General features: G+C 44.7%; 1 protein-coding gene across 2 annotated transcripts in view; it reads left to right on the top strand.

Moving 5' to 3' along the window:
* Window positions 1–18,921, top strand: part of PLXNA4 (plexin A4) — a 705,695-nt gene that overhangs the window by 432,824 nt on the left and 253,950 nt on the right. Inside the window, exon 5 of one of the 2 annotated variants that reach the window (XM_066633821.1) lies at window positions 10,194–10,294. In XM_066633821.1, coding sequence (XP_066489918.1) covers window positions 10,194–10,294 — 101 coding nt within the window. Of the gene's footprint in view, window positions 1–10,193; window positions 10,295–11,206; window positions 11,273–18,921 lie in introns of those variants that run through there. The other variant, XM_066633822.1, reaches the window with a different exon arrangement.

The raw sequence follows: 18,921 nt of genomic DNA on the forward strand, positions 1-18,921 counted from the left end.
TGTGCACGCCCCGCCACAGTCTTGCCACCTCTGTGGGCAGGGGGTGGAGCAGGGGTGTCCTGGTTACTGCCACTGACGCTGGACCGATGGATAGCAGGGAGCACATGGGGAGCGACCTGCGCTGCCCACTCAAGTGAACGGCTGCAGCAGGCAAGGATGGGGGCGCAGGGAGTGAACAGCACACACTCCCTGCACTATGCTGGTCTGACGGCAATGGCAGCCAGGACATCCCTGCTCTGCTCCCTGCCCCTGCGAGCTGCAGGACTGCAGCAGGGTGTGCGTGCAGAGGGCTTTGAGAGGGTGTGTGGGAGCGCCCGCTGACAGGCTTCCCCTACAGGCTCCGAGGCTCCAGGCGTGACCGGCAGGCTGGGGGGAGGTGCAGCTGTCCATCCTCCTACCAAGACCCCCCCAACCTGGTGCAAATGGCCCCCTCACCCCCTGTGTCTGCCTGGGTGACTGCGGAGATAAGGCGAGGGGGCGATTCTCCAGTGAATTTGGGGCACAAATTTATCACTGTATAAGCAAGTATCTACAGTAATTACCAAGACTGGCAAATTGCTGCAGCTTTGCATGCGAGGCTTCAGGGCAGCATGAACGGCTGATTGCTCCCGAAGGGCATAGGCTGATCTCCAAACTTTAGATTTACGGAGCAGGATGAAATTAATTGCAGATTTACGTTCCACAGAAGGTGAGGGGGGTGCTCTTCAGATCTGAGCTGTGATATGCTGGCTTTGTTGACTGCTGCTTTCTTTTCAGATGATGACCCTTAGGTGGTTTGTCTTTCAGTCACTGCGCCATTGTTTCCTGTAGACTCTACCTTTATTAATGAGAGGATCTGACACTAAAGCGTGAGTCAGTGATCAGCGTGGATCAGTTTTAATTAATCTCACTGCAGAGTAGTTGAAGGTGAAAGTAAAAAGGCTCTAGGATGCCAGCCGGTCAGCTCGGTGTCCTGAGAGAGCTCATGAAACTGCATGTGTAACCCCTACACTATCATGCAAAATGTGGCTTCCTGAGTGAGTCGTTTATATGAGTCTTTGACCCCACGTCTCCCTCACTTAGGGCCCAATCCTGACCTGTGTGCACTGGCTTACTGTGGGCCCAGTACCGGAGCTAGCTCAGTGTGAACTCACGCTGGGCCAGCTCTGGCACTGGGCCCATGATCTGCTGCCTGGCGCTTCGTGCAAACACTGGACGGTGGAGAGGTAAGACAGGGTGGGGAAGAGGCATTCCAGGGTGGGTGGGGGGCAGGGGGAAGGTATGGTGGGGGAGAGAGGGGATGGGACCTGCGGAGCTCAGCTCCACCAGATCTGGAGCCCCGTGTCAGGCTGCGCAGCCTGAAACAGGGCTTCTTGATTCTGCACCAGCCACAGAGCCACTGCAGAATCAAGTTGCCTCATTGCAAGGCTATTTTCTTTACTTAGGGGAAGGCTTTCCCTTCCCCAAGAAGCCACCAGAGGCTGCTTAGGATGCCGCAGCAGCCATTTTGGCGCTGCAGCAGACCCGCTTACCAGGCAGCTCAGAATTGAGCTGCCCAGTAGTCTGGATTTTTGTCACTCCATTTGCACTGCTCCTTATAGTGGCCTCAATGCCAGAGAGGAGATTAAGGATGTAGAAAGTTCTCTCCTGCCTCCTCACCCTTCTACCCATTATTTGATTTACTGATGTGGTGTCTTCATTAGCTACTTTAAGTTCCCATGGCACTGAACAGTCAACCAAATTCAGATTCAGAATCACTAATTAACTTCCTGACTTAGCAAAACACTGATTCTTAATAGCCCTCCATGGTCCTGGATGGGTGATTTAACTTCTACTACCTGGAAGGAGGGACTTAGGTGTAAGGTGACTCCTTCCTCCATCCTCTCTCTGGTAGCCAGTGGATCAGAAGAACAATAGTAGTGCTGTATGTGTGTGTGTGTGTGTGTGTGTGTGTGTGTGTGAGTGAGAGTGAGAGTGAGAGAGAGAGAGAGAGAGTTTGAGGCAGACTGAGACAGGCAGAGTTTTGGTCTCTGAGATGCGACAGACTGGAATGGAGAAGCTGGAGAGAGCAAGCCAGCATCCAGGGCATCTTGAATAAGGATATGATTCAATGCTGCCTGCAGGAGTGCATGCTATGAGTTCTATGTGCTATGCTATGCTAGGAGTTCAGATGCTCAAACCTGTATATTTGTTTTTTTTTTAAAGTGGATATACAAAGGCACCATGGGAAGTCTGAACTTGGGTTGCTCTGGAACTTCTCCCTGCCTGAAAAAGTGAGGTGTGAACATGTAACAATACAATTGCACCAGTCTTCATCATACATTTATGGCAGCTTCCAAATTTGGACATAGTGAAACCAAAATTGTGGGTGGAACAAGAGGGGGTGCCAAACTGCTGCAGGTAGAGGGAGGAGGGTGCACTGTCATAATGTCAGGACACTTGTCCTAAACCAGTTGTTTTCAAACTGTGGTCTGCTGAACCCTGTTGTACCTTTGCTGGAGTTCCTTTGCTACTTATTGAGGGTTCGCTGAGATTGGTCACAATAGTCAAGCGTTGCCAAAAGAGACCTCGCTACACACTACTGATCTTCCCCTACAATATGAAGCTACTGAACGGTATGTCCCCTACCCTTTGCTTTCCACAAGCAGTGAAGGTAGGAGGCACTGGGGGGAATATCTGGGTGGTCTAAAATGTAGAGGTAGGGGTAACATTTGCCCTAGGTGGTGGCAGCACTTCATTTTATCCTCCAGGAACCCCTCTCTGCTGAATGCTTTAGCATTGCATTGCACAGAGGGCATTCCTAGGTTTAAAACAGAAGTAGTTGCTAATAGCTTCCAGGAGTTGCTGTTGTGGCCGATTCCACTAATTGCAAACAAAACACATGTAGTTTTTGCAAAGCCAGTGGCATAGCTAGCAAAGGGCAGGGGGTAGTCCGCCCTAGGTGCCAGCCTTGGGGAATGACACGACAAAGGGCCAAAATAGCTAAAATCACGGTTTTTAGGAATAATACCATTATGTCACCATGTCATATACCACTTGTTGAGAAATTTACAGCAGAATGCAATGAAAAAAACCACAGTGAAATATCTCCATTCTATTAAAAGTTATGGCCAAAAAACCAGAAAGCAAAAATGCATGGATGGAGCCCTATGAAAAGTGAAACTGAACCATATTGTGTGTTTACTCATGGGTAGGCGAACTTGCCTTAGTCCACTGGACTAAGTTGAGAGGTTGAGAGGAATCCAACAACACCAGAATGGTTCCAATCTGATAAATGCAGCCCCCAGAAAACACCAGAGAAGCTCACTCTCCAAGCTTTATGAATGCATTGAGTCCTATGGAAAGCAAAACTAAGTCACACAGTCACATTTACTCATGAGTAAACAAATGTGCCTTGTCTCGTGGTCAGGTCAAGCAAAGGGGAATTTGCTTCCCCTATTATAGTCTCGATCTGATAAACGTGGAGTTCAACAAATGCTTTAGAAGGCAGTCCCGTCCCCCCCTAAAAAAAGAATAAAACAGTTGTGAGCTGGTAAGGTTAATTTTTTCTATTTTAGACTTGTGAAGCTAGGTGGGTCCTGATAGTGCTATGCTTGAAATACAAGAACTTAAGTTGAACTGGGCACTGAGTAGGGCTGAAAATCTCACTGATTTTTTTGTGGGGTGGTGGTGTTATTGCAGTCAGGGTACAGAGAAAATTCACTTGGTGGAACAGGGCTGGCTTCCCCTTATTTATTTGTTTTTCTTTAATTTAATTATTTTTAATTATTTATTTTAATTAGTTGAATGAATGAATGAATGAATGAATGAATGAATGAATGAATGAATGAACCTTTATTAGGCATAGATAGAGAAATCATAAAAGCAAACATAATTAGTCCTAGTCCCATTTATCAAAAACGGAGTTAAGATACTAAATTACTAATAAAACATTTACAGTTCAACATGAAATATCAACATTTTTGACAAATTACATTAAGAAGGCTTGGAAATCACCAAAAGTAAAAATTTAGAAATTCCCTCTAGCACATCTGGTGAGCAGTCATTTAGGAGACACTTCAGTTTTGCCTCATCCGAAAGCCCATTCATTTTGCTGAGAAGTGGAGTCATGTAAGTGTGGCGGGATCTAGTGTGCCGAGGACAATAAAAAAGAATGTGTATGATTGATTCAACATTTCCCAAATTACAAGGGCAGAGGCGTTCTCTATATGGTATTTGCCTATATCTGCCTTCTGTGACCTTGGATGGAAACACATTGAATCTTGCCAAAGAGATTGCACGACGTTCAGAGGGGTTTATCAGAATACTCAGATAAGGAGCCATTTGCCCATACTTTAGCGGAATAGAGAAATTAAGAGGGGAGCAAATTCTAGAAGCAAGTTCAAAGAGGTTTTATGTCTCAATGTCTAGCATTCTTTGCTTTACCCTTTGATAAACTTCAGGGAATGGATAGAAACTTAAAAAATCCAATGAAAAACCAATTGATTCAATTTTTGATTTAATTTGGCTATACCATTTAGAAGAACCAGACTCAGATAGCATTCTGGATAGGAGACTGCCTGGTTTCACGTTATAATGTAATTGGAGCCAATAGCGTATGGTTAAAAGCCATGCTCTTGATACTAAGAGCGATTGTCCGGTCTCCAAACATAATGCAGAGTATGGTACAGATTTAGGTAAACCCAGGATAGCCCTCAAAAATTTTGCTTGGATACTCTCAAGGGTGTGATTTATAGAGCTAATCCAGATAGGGCACCCGTACAGGAGCTGTGCCGATACCTTGGCATTAAATACCTTGAGAGCAGCTGGTATATAACGATTGCCCTGACTAAAAAAGAACCGATTGGTGCTCTGCAAAGTGACACGGGCCAAGTTGGTAACCAATTTTTGATGAGTACCCTAGCAAAGATTGTAATGGAAGTGAATTCCAAGGTATTTAAAGCTTTTGACCTGTTCCAGTTTCTCCCCTCCGATAGACCAAGTACCTGGGCACCATGATTTTGAAAAGACCATAACTTTGGTTTTCTGAGAGTTCAGTTCAAGTTTGTTACATTTCAGATAGTCAGAAGTTCTATTTAAAAGTCGCTTAAGTCCAATAGGTGTACAGGATACTAGCACTGCATCATCTGCATAAAGCAATGCTGCAATATGCATTGAACCTAGTTTGGAAAAATGTCCATCTGTCTGAAGCAAAAAGGGGGTAAAATCGTGCAGAAAAAGATTAAAAAGAGTGGGTGCTAAAATGCACCCGTTTCACTCCCCTTTCGACCTGAATTTTGGGGGTCAATTTCCCCGAAGATGTAAATTTAATTTGGCAGGTGGTGCCTGTATAAAGTTTCTGAATAAGAGTTAGAAGTCTAGGGTCTATATTGAGTTTAACTAGTTTGTCCCATAGCAGCGATCTATTAAAGGAGTCAAAGGCTCCTTTAAGATCCAGAAAAGTAACATATAATTTTTGATTTTTTAGCCTTGTGTACTTGTCAATCAGATGAGCTAAAACAGCACAGTGATCAATTGGTGAAGATCCTTTTCGAAATCCTATCTGATCCCACCCTGGAAGGCCCAGATCTTCCATCCAGGATAGCAGTTTGTTTAAAAGATGTTTTGCATAAAGTTTTCCCCCCACTGATAAAAGGCTTATAGGTCTAAAATTGGAGGGATCACGATGGTCGCCTTTTTTATAAATAGGCACTATAATAGCATTTGTCCATTCAGCTGGTATTATACCTGTTTGGTCCACCACTGTGAATAATGAGGATAGAATAGGGGCCCACCATTCGGGGTCCACTTTCAGGATCTCTGACAATACCAAATCTGGCCCAGGAGCTTTCCCTTGTTTACTTTGAGAGACTAGCTCTATAATTAGTTTGATTATGTTACTTCCAGCCATGACCACTTCTGGTGGATTCCAAACTTATGCATCCATTCTAAATAGTGGGTCCCAGTGCTAAAGGTTTGAGAATCACTGCCTTAACTCAAAATGGACCAATGAGACATCCTTGGGGGGCGGGGGGGGTGACACTCTAGTAACCAAAATTCTGGAAATCATGGCTTTTAGGAATAATATAATCATGTTGTATACCATTTGATGCAGAATTTCATCCATTGCTTGTGGGGAAATATTCACTGCATTTTCTGGCCATTATTATTCATTTCATGTCATGACTATTACTATCTCTGTGTCTCACCTACCTCAGAGAGTTGTTGTGAAGACAAAATAAGGAGAGGAACCATGCACAACCAACCTGATCTCCTTAGAGGGTGATATAAAAATGTGAAAAATTAAGTACCGTAGATACTCAGGTATAGTACGTGAAATTTTTGCCAAGTAATCAAGCTCCAATTCTCACTTCGCCTTATCTCTGGGTCAATGAGAGGGCAGAGCCTTTCAACAGGTTCTTTCTAAGCTTAGACAGGCAGCTGGTTAGTTGCTATAGTTACTTTCCTGGGGCATTTCAGCCAAAGTTAACCTTTTTTTCCCCTCCGTTCCCTTTTGCAAAGGCTTTGCATTTGGCAGAGGTCAAGCAACAATTCCCAGGCTACAATTCAATGCAGCATTACTTCAGAATAACACCCATGGAAAGCAGTGGGTCTACTTCTGAGTAAAAAGGATTGCAAATATATGCAGCTGCATCTCTCTGCTGTGAATTGAATTGCACACTCTCAGTTATGTGTTATGGGTTGTATGTTGTATGTAGAGCTTCTGGCTTAACACACCAGACACCTTAAAGGTGGATTTGATTCATGGTTCTCCTGCAGTGGTTGCCAACCTTTTTCACTTGCATATCCCTTGGCAATAATAAATTGTACCCTTCATATTAGCAAAATGTTTGTAATAATACAAGCCCTCTCTATGAAAACCCAGACTTCATGTATTCATCACAGTGTTTTCTCTTTTTATCTGTTTGAGGAACAGAAGACTCTGCCTTTGCACTGTTTTGCACCAGAAGTGTGCTGAGAAATTCTGGGTGATAGATCACTTTACATATTATGTTTCAGCTTTTTTAATGTGCTGGTTTTCAATCACTGGTTCATACATGAATTGATGACCAAAAACTAGCTGTTGGTGGGGCTTTCAAAGCCAGCTAGCTACCTCCCTTCCTGCCTTGCTGGTCCTTGCAAGGCATTCTGGAGCATGACCTGCCTTTTTCTTCCATTATTCCATTCTTTTTCAAGTACCCCTAAAGGTCCTGTTGAGTGTCCCTGGGAGTACATGAATCCCAGGATGGGAACCACTGATTTACTGGTATGTTGTTTACAGTGCACTTACTCTGATAGTGTTTACAAAAAGGTGGTGAAGACCAGAATTTAAATAAAAATGTATCTTATGATCTTTTACTATGTTTTTAATAAATTAGAGGCTACAGTTCTTAGGTAACAATTAGTGGTAGGTTATTTTTCAGGATCTGGCTTGGGGTAAAATCAGACAAAACTATAGTCAGACACCCCGACTTATCCGAGGGTCATAGAAAATTCCATGATTGCTGGCTCAAAGCCTGCCCTCAACTTATCTGTGGGGACGACTTATGCGTGGGTGTCTGCGGTAATCAATCATGTCGTATGGGATTGACAAATATTTATGGGCCTCAGTCTAATGACCTAGCTGTACTACTGGTGAAAGCAAAAGGTTTTGATCCCCTTGTGCTCCTGAGCATCCAAAAGTCTGGACCGAAGTTCTCCTTGGAGAACTTTTGGCCCAACCATTCACATGTATCAGCCTGCCTAGTTCTAGCCTCTTTCTTTCTCTTGAGGTGGTTAAAAAATTCTCCCCAAAAGCAAACCACACAGACCTACTTGCTATCATTCAAGAAATCATCATCATAAATCCTAATCAGTCAGTTCATAGATCAAGTCCCAGCATAGTTCTTGAAAACTGCCCGTCAGGCACAGGTATATGCTTCCGCAATCTGTCATTCATTGCAGCATGGAAGTTTAGTGTTGATGGAATTCAGTGATGTTTCATTGGGCAATGCCTCTCTTTGTCAAGGGGAAAACAACCTTACTCTGCTGACACAGTGATCTAAGGGGCAAAAACATGTAAGACTGATTGCATTGTGTCTTTCCAACCTATAGTATTTTCCCCCCTATGGGAAAATGCCACTTGGGCCCCTGAGACCAGAAAGGTAGCTTGAAGGAAGGCACGTGTTATCTGGGAAGCTTTGACTATCAAACTATCAACAGGAAATTTAACACTTAGTTAAAATTTTAATTAGAGATGCCTTCTTTGAATCTGTGACAGCATCAGAAAAATGATTGGAGAAGGGGGCAAAGAAGGAGGAAAGAGAATTCTGAGGGAACAAGCTTTGTCTTACCTGGGTTGTTCACCAAACAACCCAAACCAAAATGTCTCTATCTCTCTTAGATCCAGGACACTTAGCCCAAACCTACCTAGAGCTATACTGACCTTTATGATAGCGGAACACAGCTCTGCTATCATAAATGGCTACATGGCAGCATGCTGTACCAGCAGCCATTTTGGGTCTGCTGTTGCTGCAGCAGCGCCAGAGGCCCCACTGCCAACTATCCTGGGCAACAAAGGTAAGCCAGTGGAGAGGGCAGGGGGTGTGTGCGGAGTGGGTTGGAGAGTGGGAGGAGATTCTGGGCAGGGAGTTTCTGGGTGGGGAAGGGCGGGTGGGAGGTGGAACGGGGCTGGATCCCAGGGCATCAGCTTGCACCAGACCCATTTCTTCTCTCTCTTACTCTTCTTGGACTTGTGCCAGCCAAATAACTGCAGATCTGACCCACTGAGACAGTAGAGGTTTGCGCTAGGGTAAGGGAACAAAAGTTCGCTTAGTTTGAGGAGGTGTCTGAATGCCCTCCCCCCAGGATACAGCTGCACTCCATTGCTGCAGCAGCATCAGCAGGGGGATTAGTTAGAATTGGGCTGACAGTTCTGCTGTCCTAAATGGCTACATGGCAGCATGTTGTACCAATATCTTGATTGGCTAGAACTGAGGAAAAATATGCCAAGTTGGGGGGAAGGAACTGTTTAAAAAACAAACTTTGAAATCCATGCAACAGAGGAAGCTGCCCTGTATCAACCAAACCAGTGGTCCATCTAGCCCCACCCCCCAGTGTCACCTGGTGCAGTATGACAACCTAGTGATGTGACTGCAGCAAGTGCTTCTCGGAGTTGTAAGGATTGTTGGGAGGGGGGCTTTAAATTTACTCCCACCTTCATTCTGATATGGATCTAATTGCCCCCTCATCTGCCATTTTCTAAGAGAGAAAAATTTTCAACCGGTGCTATTGGCAGCTTTTGTTCCATGGCAAATTGCAGCAGCTGTGCAAGAGAGGGGCATCTGGACTGGGAATGTAGCAGAGGGTAAGATTAAAATTCTCCTCCTGCTCTCCAAATCTTTAGTGGGAGGAATGGGGATGAATCAGCTGCTATTTAATTTAAAAGCAAAGAACAAGCAGGTCACTGCTTGTAGAATGTAATGTACAGGTTGACTCTCAACCTAACTCTTTTACAAGATTCTGAGGACAGGATAATCCTCATGTACACCATCCTGAGCTTCTTGGAGGAAGGGTGGAGGAAGACTTTCCAGTACCCCCCCCAAGTGGCCTTGAGATATCTGATCCAACTGTAGGCATGTCACTCAATCATCTTGCTTAGGGAGCAGCCAGCTGCTGCTCCTGCTGCAATAGTGCCCCCCCTGCTGCCATCCTCTGAGTTAGCTGAGCGGGGCTGGCCCAAAGGCGTATCACTTTCATAATTCACTCTCCTATAGATTTCCAGTCCAGTTCTGCACATGCTTACTCAGAAGTAAACTCCATTATGTCCAATGGGGCTTATTCCAAGGGAAGCACCGATAAGCTTGCAGCTGAATTCTTAAATTACTGTAGTTCTAATCAGCAAATTAAAATCAACAAGTGGGACCTGTGGACATTCTTTGTTATGTGGGAAAAGTCATCAGCAACAGGATGTAAACCATTCTAAATACAAATGCTGCAACATAAGTTGTGCATGTGCAAATGCTTCACATTCAGGCATAAGTTTGCAATCCACCAATCACTTAGCCTTATGACCTTCAGGAGAACTACTATGGTCTTTCTGCTGCCTACCAACCTGGTTGAAAGGTGACTTTTGCCTGCTTTGACATGGATGGAGTCAGCCATTGCTTTGCTGAGAAGGGTGTGAATGGCTTTGAATGTCGCACAATACTGTCTGGAATTGCAAATGAAAACACCTGTTCTCTTATCACCCACAGCTTACTCGAGTGCCAGTGGAGTCATGCGGACAGTACAAAAGCTGCAGCGAATGCCTGGGATCTGGGGACCCTCACTGTGGATGGTGCGTGCTCCACAACATGTAAGTGCGGCTTGCAGGGAGGGGGCAGCTACTTCTTCCCTCACTCCAGATTCTCCCACCTCACTTTTTTCACCATTGAATATGACACATAACAAGCTGCAAATGGGCAGGTCTGTCCCCAGTGGGATGAAGCTGGTCCTTTGGAAATGCAAACCTGGAGTTTCAGGATCAGAATGAGAGAGAGATAAATACTTTCTGAAGAATGCAGTGTCCTTTTCTTTAAAATATAATTTAAAAACAAAAAGAGCAGACACAACAAAAGTCAGGAAATGGGCTGTCTGCTACCTGGGGTCACAGGAAAGAGAATATCAAAGCATCAGAGGTAACTGTGTTGCAATGACTTAAACTGGTTTAATTGCTATGTCTTCTTCACAGGAATAAAATCCCAACCCAACCTCAGTCCCTCCACTCGTGGGGATTGGAATCCAGACCATATTATATTGGAAGCAGGAGCAACCAAGAAACATTACAGGAACGGGCCTGCAGAGCTGATCGGGGGGGGGGGGGGGGGGGGGGGAGAAAATTCAGCTGCTACTTAAAATAAAAAGTGAACCTGTCATTGTTAATGTCACAAACACTTTGGTCCTGATCTACAGACCTTCCTTCCCAATATAACTTTCCCACTTATTATCACCTATAAGGTAAGAAACTTATACAGTACCAGTAAATCAAGCCTAGATTGACACCTCCTCTTATCTGCAGGTTGCTCAGGGTCAGGGCTGCTCAGGCTGTAACAGCAGCCAAGAGAAGTCTGGAAGAGCTTTAAAAGTGCCTGCAGAGAATCTGTGAAGGGTCTGAGCAACTTTTTGAGTGATTGCAGACAGCTGACAACAGGCAGCTTTGTTTACATTTGCTGGTGCTCCATTGTAGAATCTTCTGAGCATGCTTGTTAACTCCAAACCCAGGAGTGCCTCTTAAAATGACAGTGACAGTATAAAAAATTGTCTGGCAGCAATGGAAGGAGGGTGTTCTGTTAAGGTAAGCTGTTTATGTTGCTTTTTATTGATGCTGCATTTGTTTTGGATGATTTTTAAACTGCAAATGCTTTTTTGCAGATTCAAACCTGGATTTTTTTGTAAGCAATTCAATGCAATTTTCAGTTCTGTTGCTTTAGGGAAGAATGACACACAGTACTAGATAAGCACCTTGTTAATGTCTTCAAAAACAGTGGTGTGATTCAGATTCTTCCCCCCCCCCTTTCAGTTGGGTTCCAGGGGAAGCTACTGCTCCTCCTCACAAGTATCATTCCCCAAGTTTTACCCATGACTTATCCAAGGGTCGTGGAACATTCCCTGATTTTTGGTTGAAAAACTGCCCTTGCCTTACCTGTGAGATCAACTTATAGACATGTCTGTAACTTGCCTGAATTCTCAGAGTCCATTTGCTTTTCAAACCTCCTTTCTTGCTGTGCAATCTGCTGACTGCTTGCAGGGTGCTGAAGTTCAGGTTCTATAGATTGATCTGTGGCAAGAAGTGGGTAAGGGGGAACTCTTAGCAGAAGGGTTGTGTTTAGGTCTCTTCCAATTGATAATTGTATGAGCTGTGGCAAAGGCCTTTGAAGATGACAAGCCTGGCCTGGAAGGAGAATTTTCTCTCCCTTCTTGTTGCCTGTGTGGAGTCTCCAGGCCTAAGGTGCAGAAGAGCAATTTGCAGCTCATGTTGTTTTCAAGGGTTCCCCAGGGTGCCACCAGTCAGTGTCAAAGTGAAACTGAGTCGGCCATAGCTGAACACTGGGGAGAGCTTTGGCTATAAGTGGTGGTGTGGGGGGGACTTCAGCACTATGATGCCCCTTTCTTTCTTAATTCCCTCCTCTGCCTTGTGTTATTGCCTTTGCTTTCCAAGGAGCAGGCAGCCATGGTTGGAAGGAATTGATTTCTGTGACTCTTTTGTCCTAACCTTACAGGAAGAAATTCAACTCCAGGAGTAGGATGGGGAGAAAGAGAAAAAAACAGCTTGAAATAAGGGGGCATTGATTGGGTTTTATGTCACAGGGAGGGGTGTTTGGAAAAGCAGATCATCAAAAGATTCACACTGCACTATCTTTAGCCTGCATCTTATTCTCAGGCCCTCTCCTCCACCTCCCTCTCCCCCATCCAGATCCTCCTAAACCTCAGCTTATTGGCTGGCTCATGCCAAAGCCTCTTTGAGTTGCAATGAATCATTTGGAGGGTGCAAATTGACAAAAGTGTCAGATTGGCCGCCACACAGGTCTCTGGGGAAGGCTGAATAAAAGAAAACCTGGCTGAAAAGTTAATAGCTGGTCCAGGGAGAGAGAGAAACAAGGAGCAACACTCTGCCTAGGGTGGGAGGCAGCTGGCAAGCTTGGGCTGAGTGCAAGGTCACAGCAATGTCATTGAACTAGAGGGAATGCTCTTATCAGAGGAGCAAACTGCTGTTTGTTCTCCCCCAGGGTGTCATGTCTCAGCAAAGGCCATGCATGGATTCAGAAGTCTGGGCTCAGAGCCGGATTACCCATTAAGCTAAGGACACAAGGCAGTGCAAAGGGAAGAGGCTGCATGTTTATGTGAGAAGTCTGCCCTGTGTCTCAGTACACTGGAAACAGGACCCCAGACTGAGTGCCTGGAACAAACAATGCCACTGTGTGAGTTTTCCAGATATGCAGCGTTCATGAGTTATGCAAACAAGTTACAAAGGTATTTCTGCTTGTATGCAGAAGTTGAAATTCAGCCATACAACATGGCAAAATTGTGTTTTTAATATTTTTTAATATTAAAAACTTTTAATGCTTTTAATAGACCTGTCCACAAATTGGTTTGAATACAACATTTGGTTTGAGGACAGTTCTACTCCCTCCCCATTTACTTTGTACATGGTTGGGCAGGTGGAATTTCCAGTATGTTTTACTTAGGTATACTGCATAGCAGGGAGGCTAATCTGAGACAATGGAATGGCGGGCGGGGGGTCTTTAAGCCTACCCCATGTTCCCAATCTTGATTTATTCACACTATGTGAACTTACATGCCCTGGATGGGAAAAAAAATTGTTTCCACAGGAGTGAAAGGAGCTCCGCTGGATCCAGAGCCCCATGATGGGTCACGCGGCCTGATACGGGACTCCTTAATTCTGCGATGGCTAAAGAGCCACCACAGAATCGAGTAGCCCAATTGCAGGGCTATTTCCCTTACCTGGGGAAGGAGACAAATGTCCTCTTCCCCTGAGGAGCTGCTGGCAGCTGCCCAGTTGAACTCGGGATGCTGCAGCAGCCATTTTTGGCACCATGGCAACCTCGCGCGCTGAGCAGCTCAGGATTGAGCTTAAATACATCTGTACTAAAGCAAATAACCCTATTAGTATCTAGATTTTTTGATAGTCATGAATTCAATTAAAGGTTAAGACTGAAACTTTTAGAATCTCAGTTATTCAATTTCAGCAATATTTAGCTGTTTCAATATCCAGCACTTCATCACAGGAGCCTATAATCTCTCCATTTATGAACATGCCTGCTGCAGCCAATTGATTCTGAACAAGTTTGAGATGTTCTGATCACATCGTTTCATCTAAATTTCAGAGTAACATTAACATAGGGTTATATGATACATACTTAGAGCATATAAAACTTACTTCTAAAATGGTTTTTCCTTGGAGTATGTCCATGAGAAACATACAGAAAAAGTCATTCACTTGATAACTCCTCTAACATCTGTCTGCACTATTGCCTAAATTTTCCTAATCCACGAGGGAGGCAGACACTGACAATATAGCATTTTATGAAGTTACTCAATGTATTTTAATGAGTGTTGATAGCTGACATAATTTGCATACTGCAGCTAAAGAGACTGTAGTTGCAGTGTGGCTAGGAAGGGGTGGAGGGACAGAGAGTGAGCGAGTGAGTGAGCATGGAGGTCTGAGTTTTGGAGAAACCAGGGAAAGGAACCTTGTGGGTGCAGGGAGGGAGGTCCTAAGTTCATGATGCGTTACATTTGGAAGAACTGTTGCCACTTTAAAAGCCAGTGTAGGTAGTCTTAGTGCCTGCTCCTCTATGCTGAATGTGTGAAGCTGCCTTACTCTGTGGCAGACAACCTAGCCTAGTATTGTCTACTCTGATGGCCAGTGGCTCAGGCTGTCCCCCCATCCCTTCCCCCCATGCCTTGTCACTTGAGATCCTTTTTTGAAATGCAGATGCTTGTGATTGAGCCTCGGACATTCTGTATAAGAACAGGATGAATTGATTTAAATCCAGGCAATTAAAATGATTTTAATTTTTTTAAAGGCCAATTTAAGCCATTGAGGGAGCAATCCTAACCGGCACTTATGCCGGTATAAGAGCCCCTGAGGAGTAGCAAATGTGCTGTAAAGCACGTTTGCAGCTCCTTAGGTGGGAGCCGTGTTGGCACATCCAGATGCGCTGACGGAGGCAGAAGCCTCTGCCGCGGCTCCCGCACCACAGCTTGTGCCAGCGTGAGCGCGCCGGCACAAGCGGCAAAGGTAGGCATGGGGAGGGGGCATTACTGGGCGGGGGGAGGGAGGGCCCGTGGGTGGGTGCGCGGGGAGCCAGGGGTGGGGCTGGGACCTGGCAGTTATGCTGGATCCCAACCTCCGTCCTTGGGGCGAGCGGAGCGGCTTTGAGCCGCTCCGCTCTCCTCAGACTTGCGTCACTTCCAGAGGTGACGTGGATCTGAGGAGACCCATAGGGGCACGCAGCCCTTAACCACGGGTAAGGGGGAGAGCTTCCCCGCACCTGTGGCTGAGCTGCTGCCCACTGCAATCCAGCGTTGGATGCAACGCAAGCCTTTTGGCTTGTCTGCTCCAGCGCAGGTTAGGATTGCACCCTGATTTAAATCAAAACCTTCCATGTTTTGAGTCTTCTGGCAGGTGTCAACCATAGCTAGGAGCACCTCTCTGCAGCTTTGTCTGGTATGGCTGTATAACTTGATTGGATTACTGCAATACACTCTGTCCTGAGCGCTGCGATCCTGGGGATTGCCCTGCTGCCTTCCCCTGCCGCCTCCCCCCTCCTGCCCACGCAAGAACTTAGTGGCTCTCAAACTCTCCTAGAGAGTTTGAGAACCACTGCCTTAGGCCATTGGAAAGGGCTGGCTCCCAAGCTTGGCTGACACAAGGCTCAGAGCCTCCTTTAGTATGGAGACTTATTCCAGCTTCTGCAGGCCAACATGCCTCTGCATGCCGGCCTTGCCAACTCATGAGGAGGCGCATGTTTGCAACCATCCTGGGCCGGCGCAAGGGACTTGTGCCAGCCCATGTGCAGCTCAGGATTGCACTGTAACATAGTTTTCCATTTTTCATGTTTTCTTTCAGGAATTGCTGGATGTTATTGCTAATTTCAAACATTTCTAAGCACTTGTTGATCCAGCTATGTGGCAACGAATCAAATGCTTTTTATAATCTATGCATGCCATATTTAAATGTTTTCTTCACCTTTTTGAATTTTTGGGCACCATTTTGTCAATCAGCCCTTGATCTTTTGTGCCGCTTCTGTTCAGCTGGATACAAGTTGTTTTCAAATAAGTAAACATATATTGATCTTGCATTTATACTTATAAATAGCTTGAATGTGGTTGGGTAGCATTGGTTGATAGTTGTTAGGTTCATTGCCTTTTTCTTGATCTTTTATTATTAAGTGTGTGACCCATTGTCATTGAGTCTTCAGTGACAGAATTCTGAAGAACATTGTTAAATGCCACTGCTAAACTTGTTGGTGAAGACTTGTTAGATGCTTTAACCAAAATCCATGCAATTCATCTGGCTCAAGTGCACTCAAGTTTTTCACATTCTTTACTTGCTGTATAATCAGTTGTTATCACAATGTCGTTCATATGTTTTCCTTTCAATTCTTTACAAACTTCCATGAGGCATTTTTATTATGTTCAACTGGCCTTTTCCATATGTCTTCCCAAAATTTTAGGGTGTCATCTTTACATAGGCTGATTATTTGGGGGGCTGCATTTTCTCCTAATAATTTATAGAATAACTATCAATTATTTCTAAAATGCGTGTTTTCCCTATACTGTTTTACACACCCATTATATCATTCCATTTTTTTAATTCCATTACCGCTGTTTTAATTCTTCCCTAATTCCAGCAATTTTTTTTCCTTTCCAGGTTGTATCTTTTACAAAGTCTCTCTTCCTTGCACATTTTTAAGTTCCCCTCTTTCAAGTATTTCAAGTCACTGATATCTGCACTAAGTTTATTTCATTTTCTAATCAAATTTTCCACTTTGACTTGCCAGGGGATTTCTTTTTTTGTAATTTGTAACCCATGGTTATTATGGCAGCTGTACTATACATGAACTGGTTTGTTTGCTTCAATGTGTTAGTTGGAATTGAACTGGTGGCTTAATTTGCACCTTAAGAACTTCAACTTGTTTACTTCATAGTTGGCAGGAAGCCTTTGCTGTTGTGCATCTTGACTGATATGGTTTAATATTTTTCCTTTCAGGATATTTTGTTGCTCTGTCAGTTCATGGTGTGTAAATTGTATATAATATAATTCAAATTCAGAACAAAACAAACTCAGGGCGCAATCCTGACCCTCACTTGGGTGACACAAGTCCCTTTTGCCAGCCTGGGAGTGTGGGGAGATAAACCAGTGCAAAGATGTGCGCCAGCCTCTCCATGCCAATGCGGGCCCCGGAAGAAAGCTAAGTTATGCCGGATCCTAGCCCTGTTCCTAGCCGAAGCAGAGCAGCCCCTGGCTGCTCCATTGTGCTCAGAACTGCGCCACATTGTTAGGTGGCACAGATCCAAGTAGCCTCATTGGGGCTGCTGCAGCATGACATGAAATAAGGGGAATAGTTTCCCCTTGTCTCAGGCTGCATTGCTTTTGGTCCCAAACATGCGCTGGATGCAGCACAGGCCTGCTGGCTTGCCTGTTTCCAGCGCAAATTAGGATTGCACTCTCAAGTTTATTATTATTGTAGTAGTAGTACTTTTTAAATCACGTTTTTTATCCACACTGCACACAAAGCATATACTTGATAGCTGTACTGCAGATTCCCCACATATTCAGCTTCTAGATTTGTAAACAAGTGAATATTGTAAAAACGCCACCATCTTCCAGTACTCACTCTCTCTCTCTCCCCACAAGGAAACTGACCCTGTAAGGAACTGCCACAAGAGCCTCTGATGGCTTAGGCACGAGGGAAACCAAGTCTTTGAAATGTGATTACATTGGAGAGGGTCTGTGTGTCAGCTTGCCTGCCTTTCCAGTAGCTTCCATGTTTTGTTCTTAGCAAACTTTCTTCAAAAGGAGGAAAACTGTTCAAGCAGCTGAGCTCATTAGATATTTTGTGGAGTTGAGAGGGAAGGTTTTAGTTGTATACTTTCAACTTTCCATTCCCTTTTGCTGCCTTGGCCATGAAAATAAATACTATCTGGTCTCACCACGTAACTGAACCCTGCCATTCATAGGCAGGTCCTCATCGATCGACCTCAGCTTTACCTTTCCTGGTCAAAGAATTGTGAGTTGCTAGCAGGGTCTCAGGTAATCCAAGCTGCCTTCAGAGGATGTGATAAAATCAGCCTTTTTGAAAGTCTCTTTTTCTCTCCCTTGACGTTTAGAATGACACAGTTCTTCTTCTGCTCTTCATATCTCAAGTTCTTTAACAGCCACTATTGTAGAAAAAGCGCGGGATCAGAACAAATCCCGCAAATTGGGATTGGTGTCATGACCCCAGGATTCAGGAATGTCTCCATTCCAGTCATCAGGGAAGGGCACTGGAGACACCAAATTAGTTTAGGGGGTGAAAACCAAAGTGGTTGAAAACCAAAGTGAAGTGTTCTGAAGGTTCTCTCCAAATTGGGAGAATGGGTAATAAGATAGCAAATGTGGTTCAATTTCAGTAAGTCTCAAGTAGTTCACACTGGGGCCAAAAACCCTAATTTCACTTATGCTCTGATGACGTTGGTGAGTAACCAGAAGAGAGACGTAGGGGTTGTGACTTAATGAAAGCATAGGTTCAGAGTGCAGTGGTGTTAAAGAAGGTAAGGTCATTAGGAAAGGGATTGAGAATAAGGTTGCCAATAGTATAATACCGCTATACAAATCTATGGGGTGATCATAATTGGATGTGTAGTATTAGAAATTATTTCTACTTTCCTGGGTCAGTGTAATCATCATCATTATCACAAAACAAAATTGTTGAAAATGAAGAAGTTACAATACTGTGGGATTTCACATCCAAGCAGATCTGGTGCATAATACACCAGATTTAACAGTAGTGAAAAAGAAAATGGTCTGGATTATAGATGTAGCAACACCTGGGGCTGCATGAATTAAAGACAGGCAGATGCAGAGGCACCAGGACAACTTGTGCTGCATCCTGCATGCATGCTGGATGTGTCCTCAAGGTAAAGGGGACATTTGTCCCAGCAGCTGCATTGGAGCACCTCAGAGCTGCACCTGCTAAATTGCTGGCTCAAGTCCATGTTATCCTATGTCAGCGAATCAGGCTCAGGAAGGGGGATAGGATACAGCATACTTTGGTGTCACCAATCCTGCCCCCTTCCCACCCTTTGGAACTTATTAGCTCATCATATGGGAGAGCCCAATCACACAGAGTGCCGCTTCTGCCAAGGAATCACTTTGCAGCTCAGCCGCTGAGAGATGCTCTGCAAAGTGATTCCTTAGCGCAGAAGTGGCACTGC

The sequence above is a fragment of the Tiliqua scincoides genome, chromosome 7 (genome assembly GCF_035046505.1).
Source record: "Tiliqua scincoides isolate rTilSci1 chromosome 7, rTilSci1.hap2, whole genome shotgun sequence".
NCBI lineage: Eukaryota > Metazoa > Chordata > Lepidosauria > Squamata > Scincidae > Tiliqua > Tiliqua scincoides.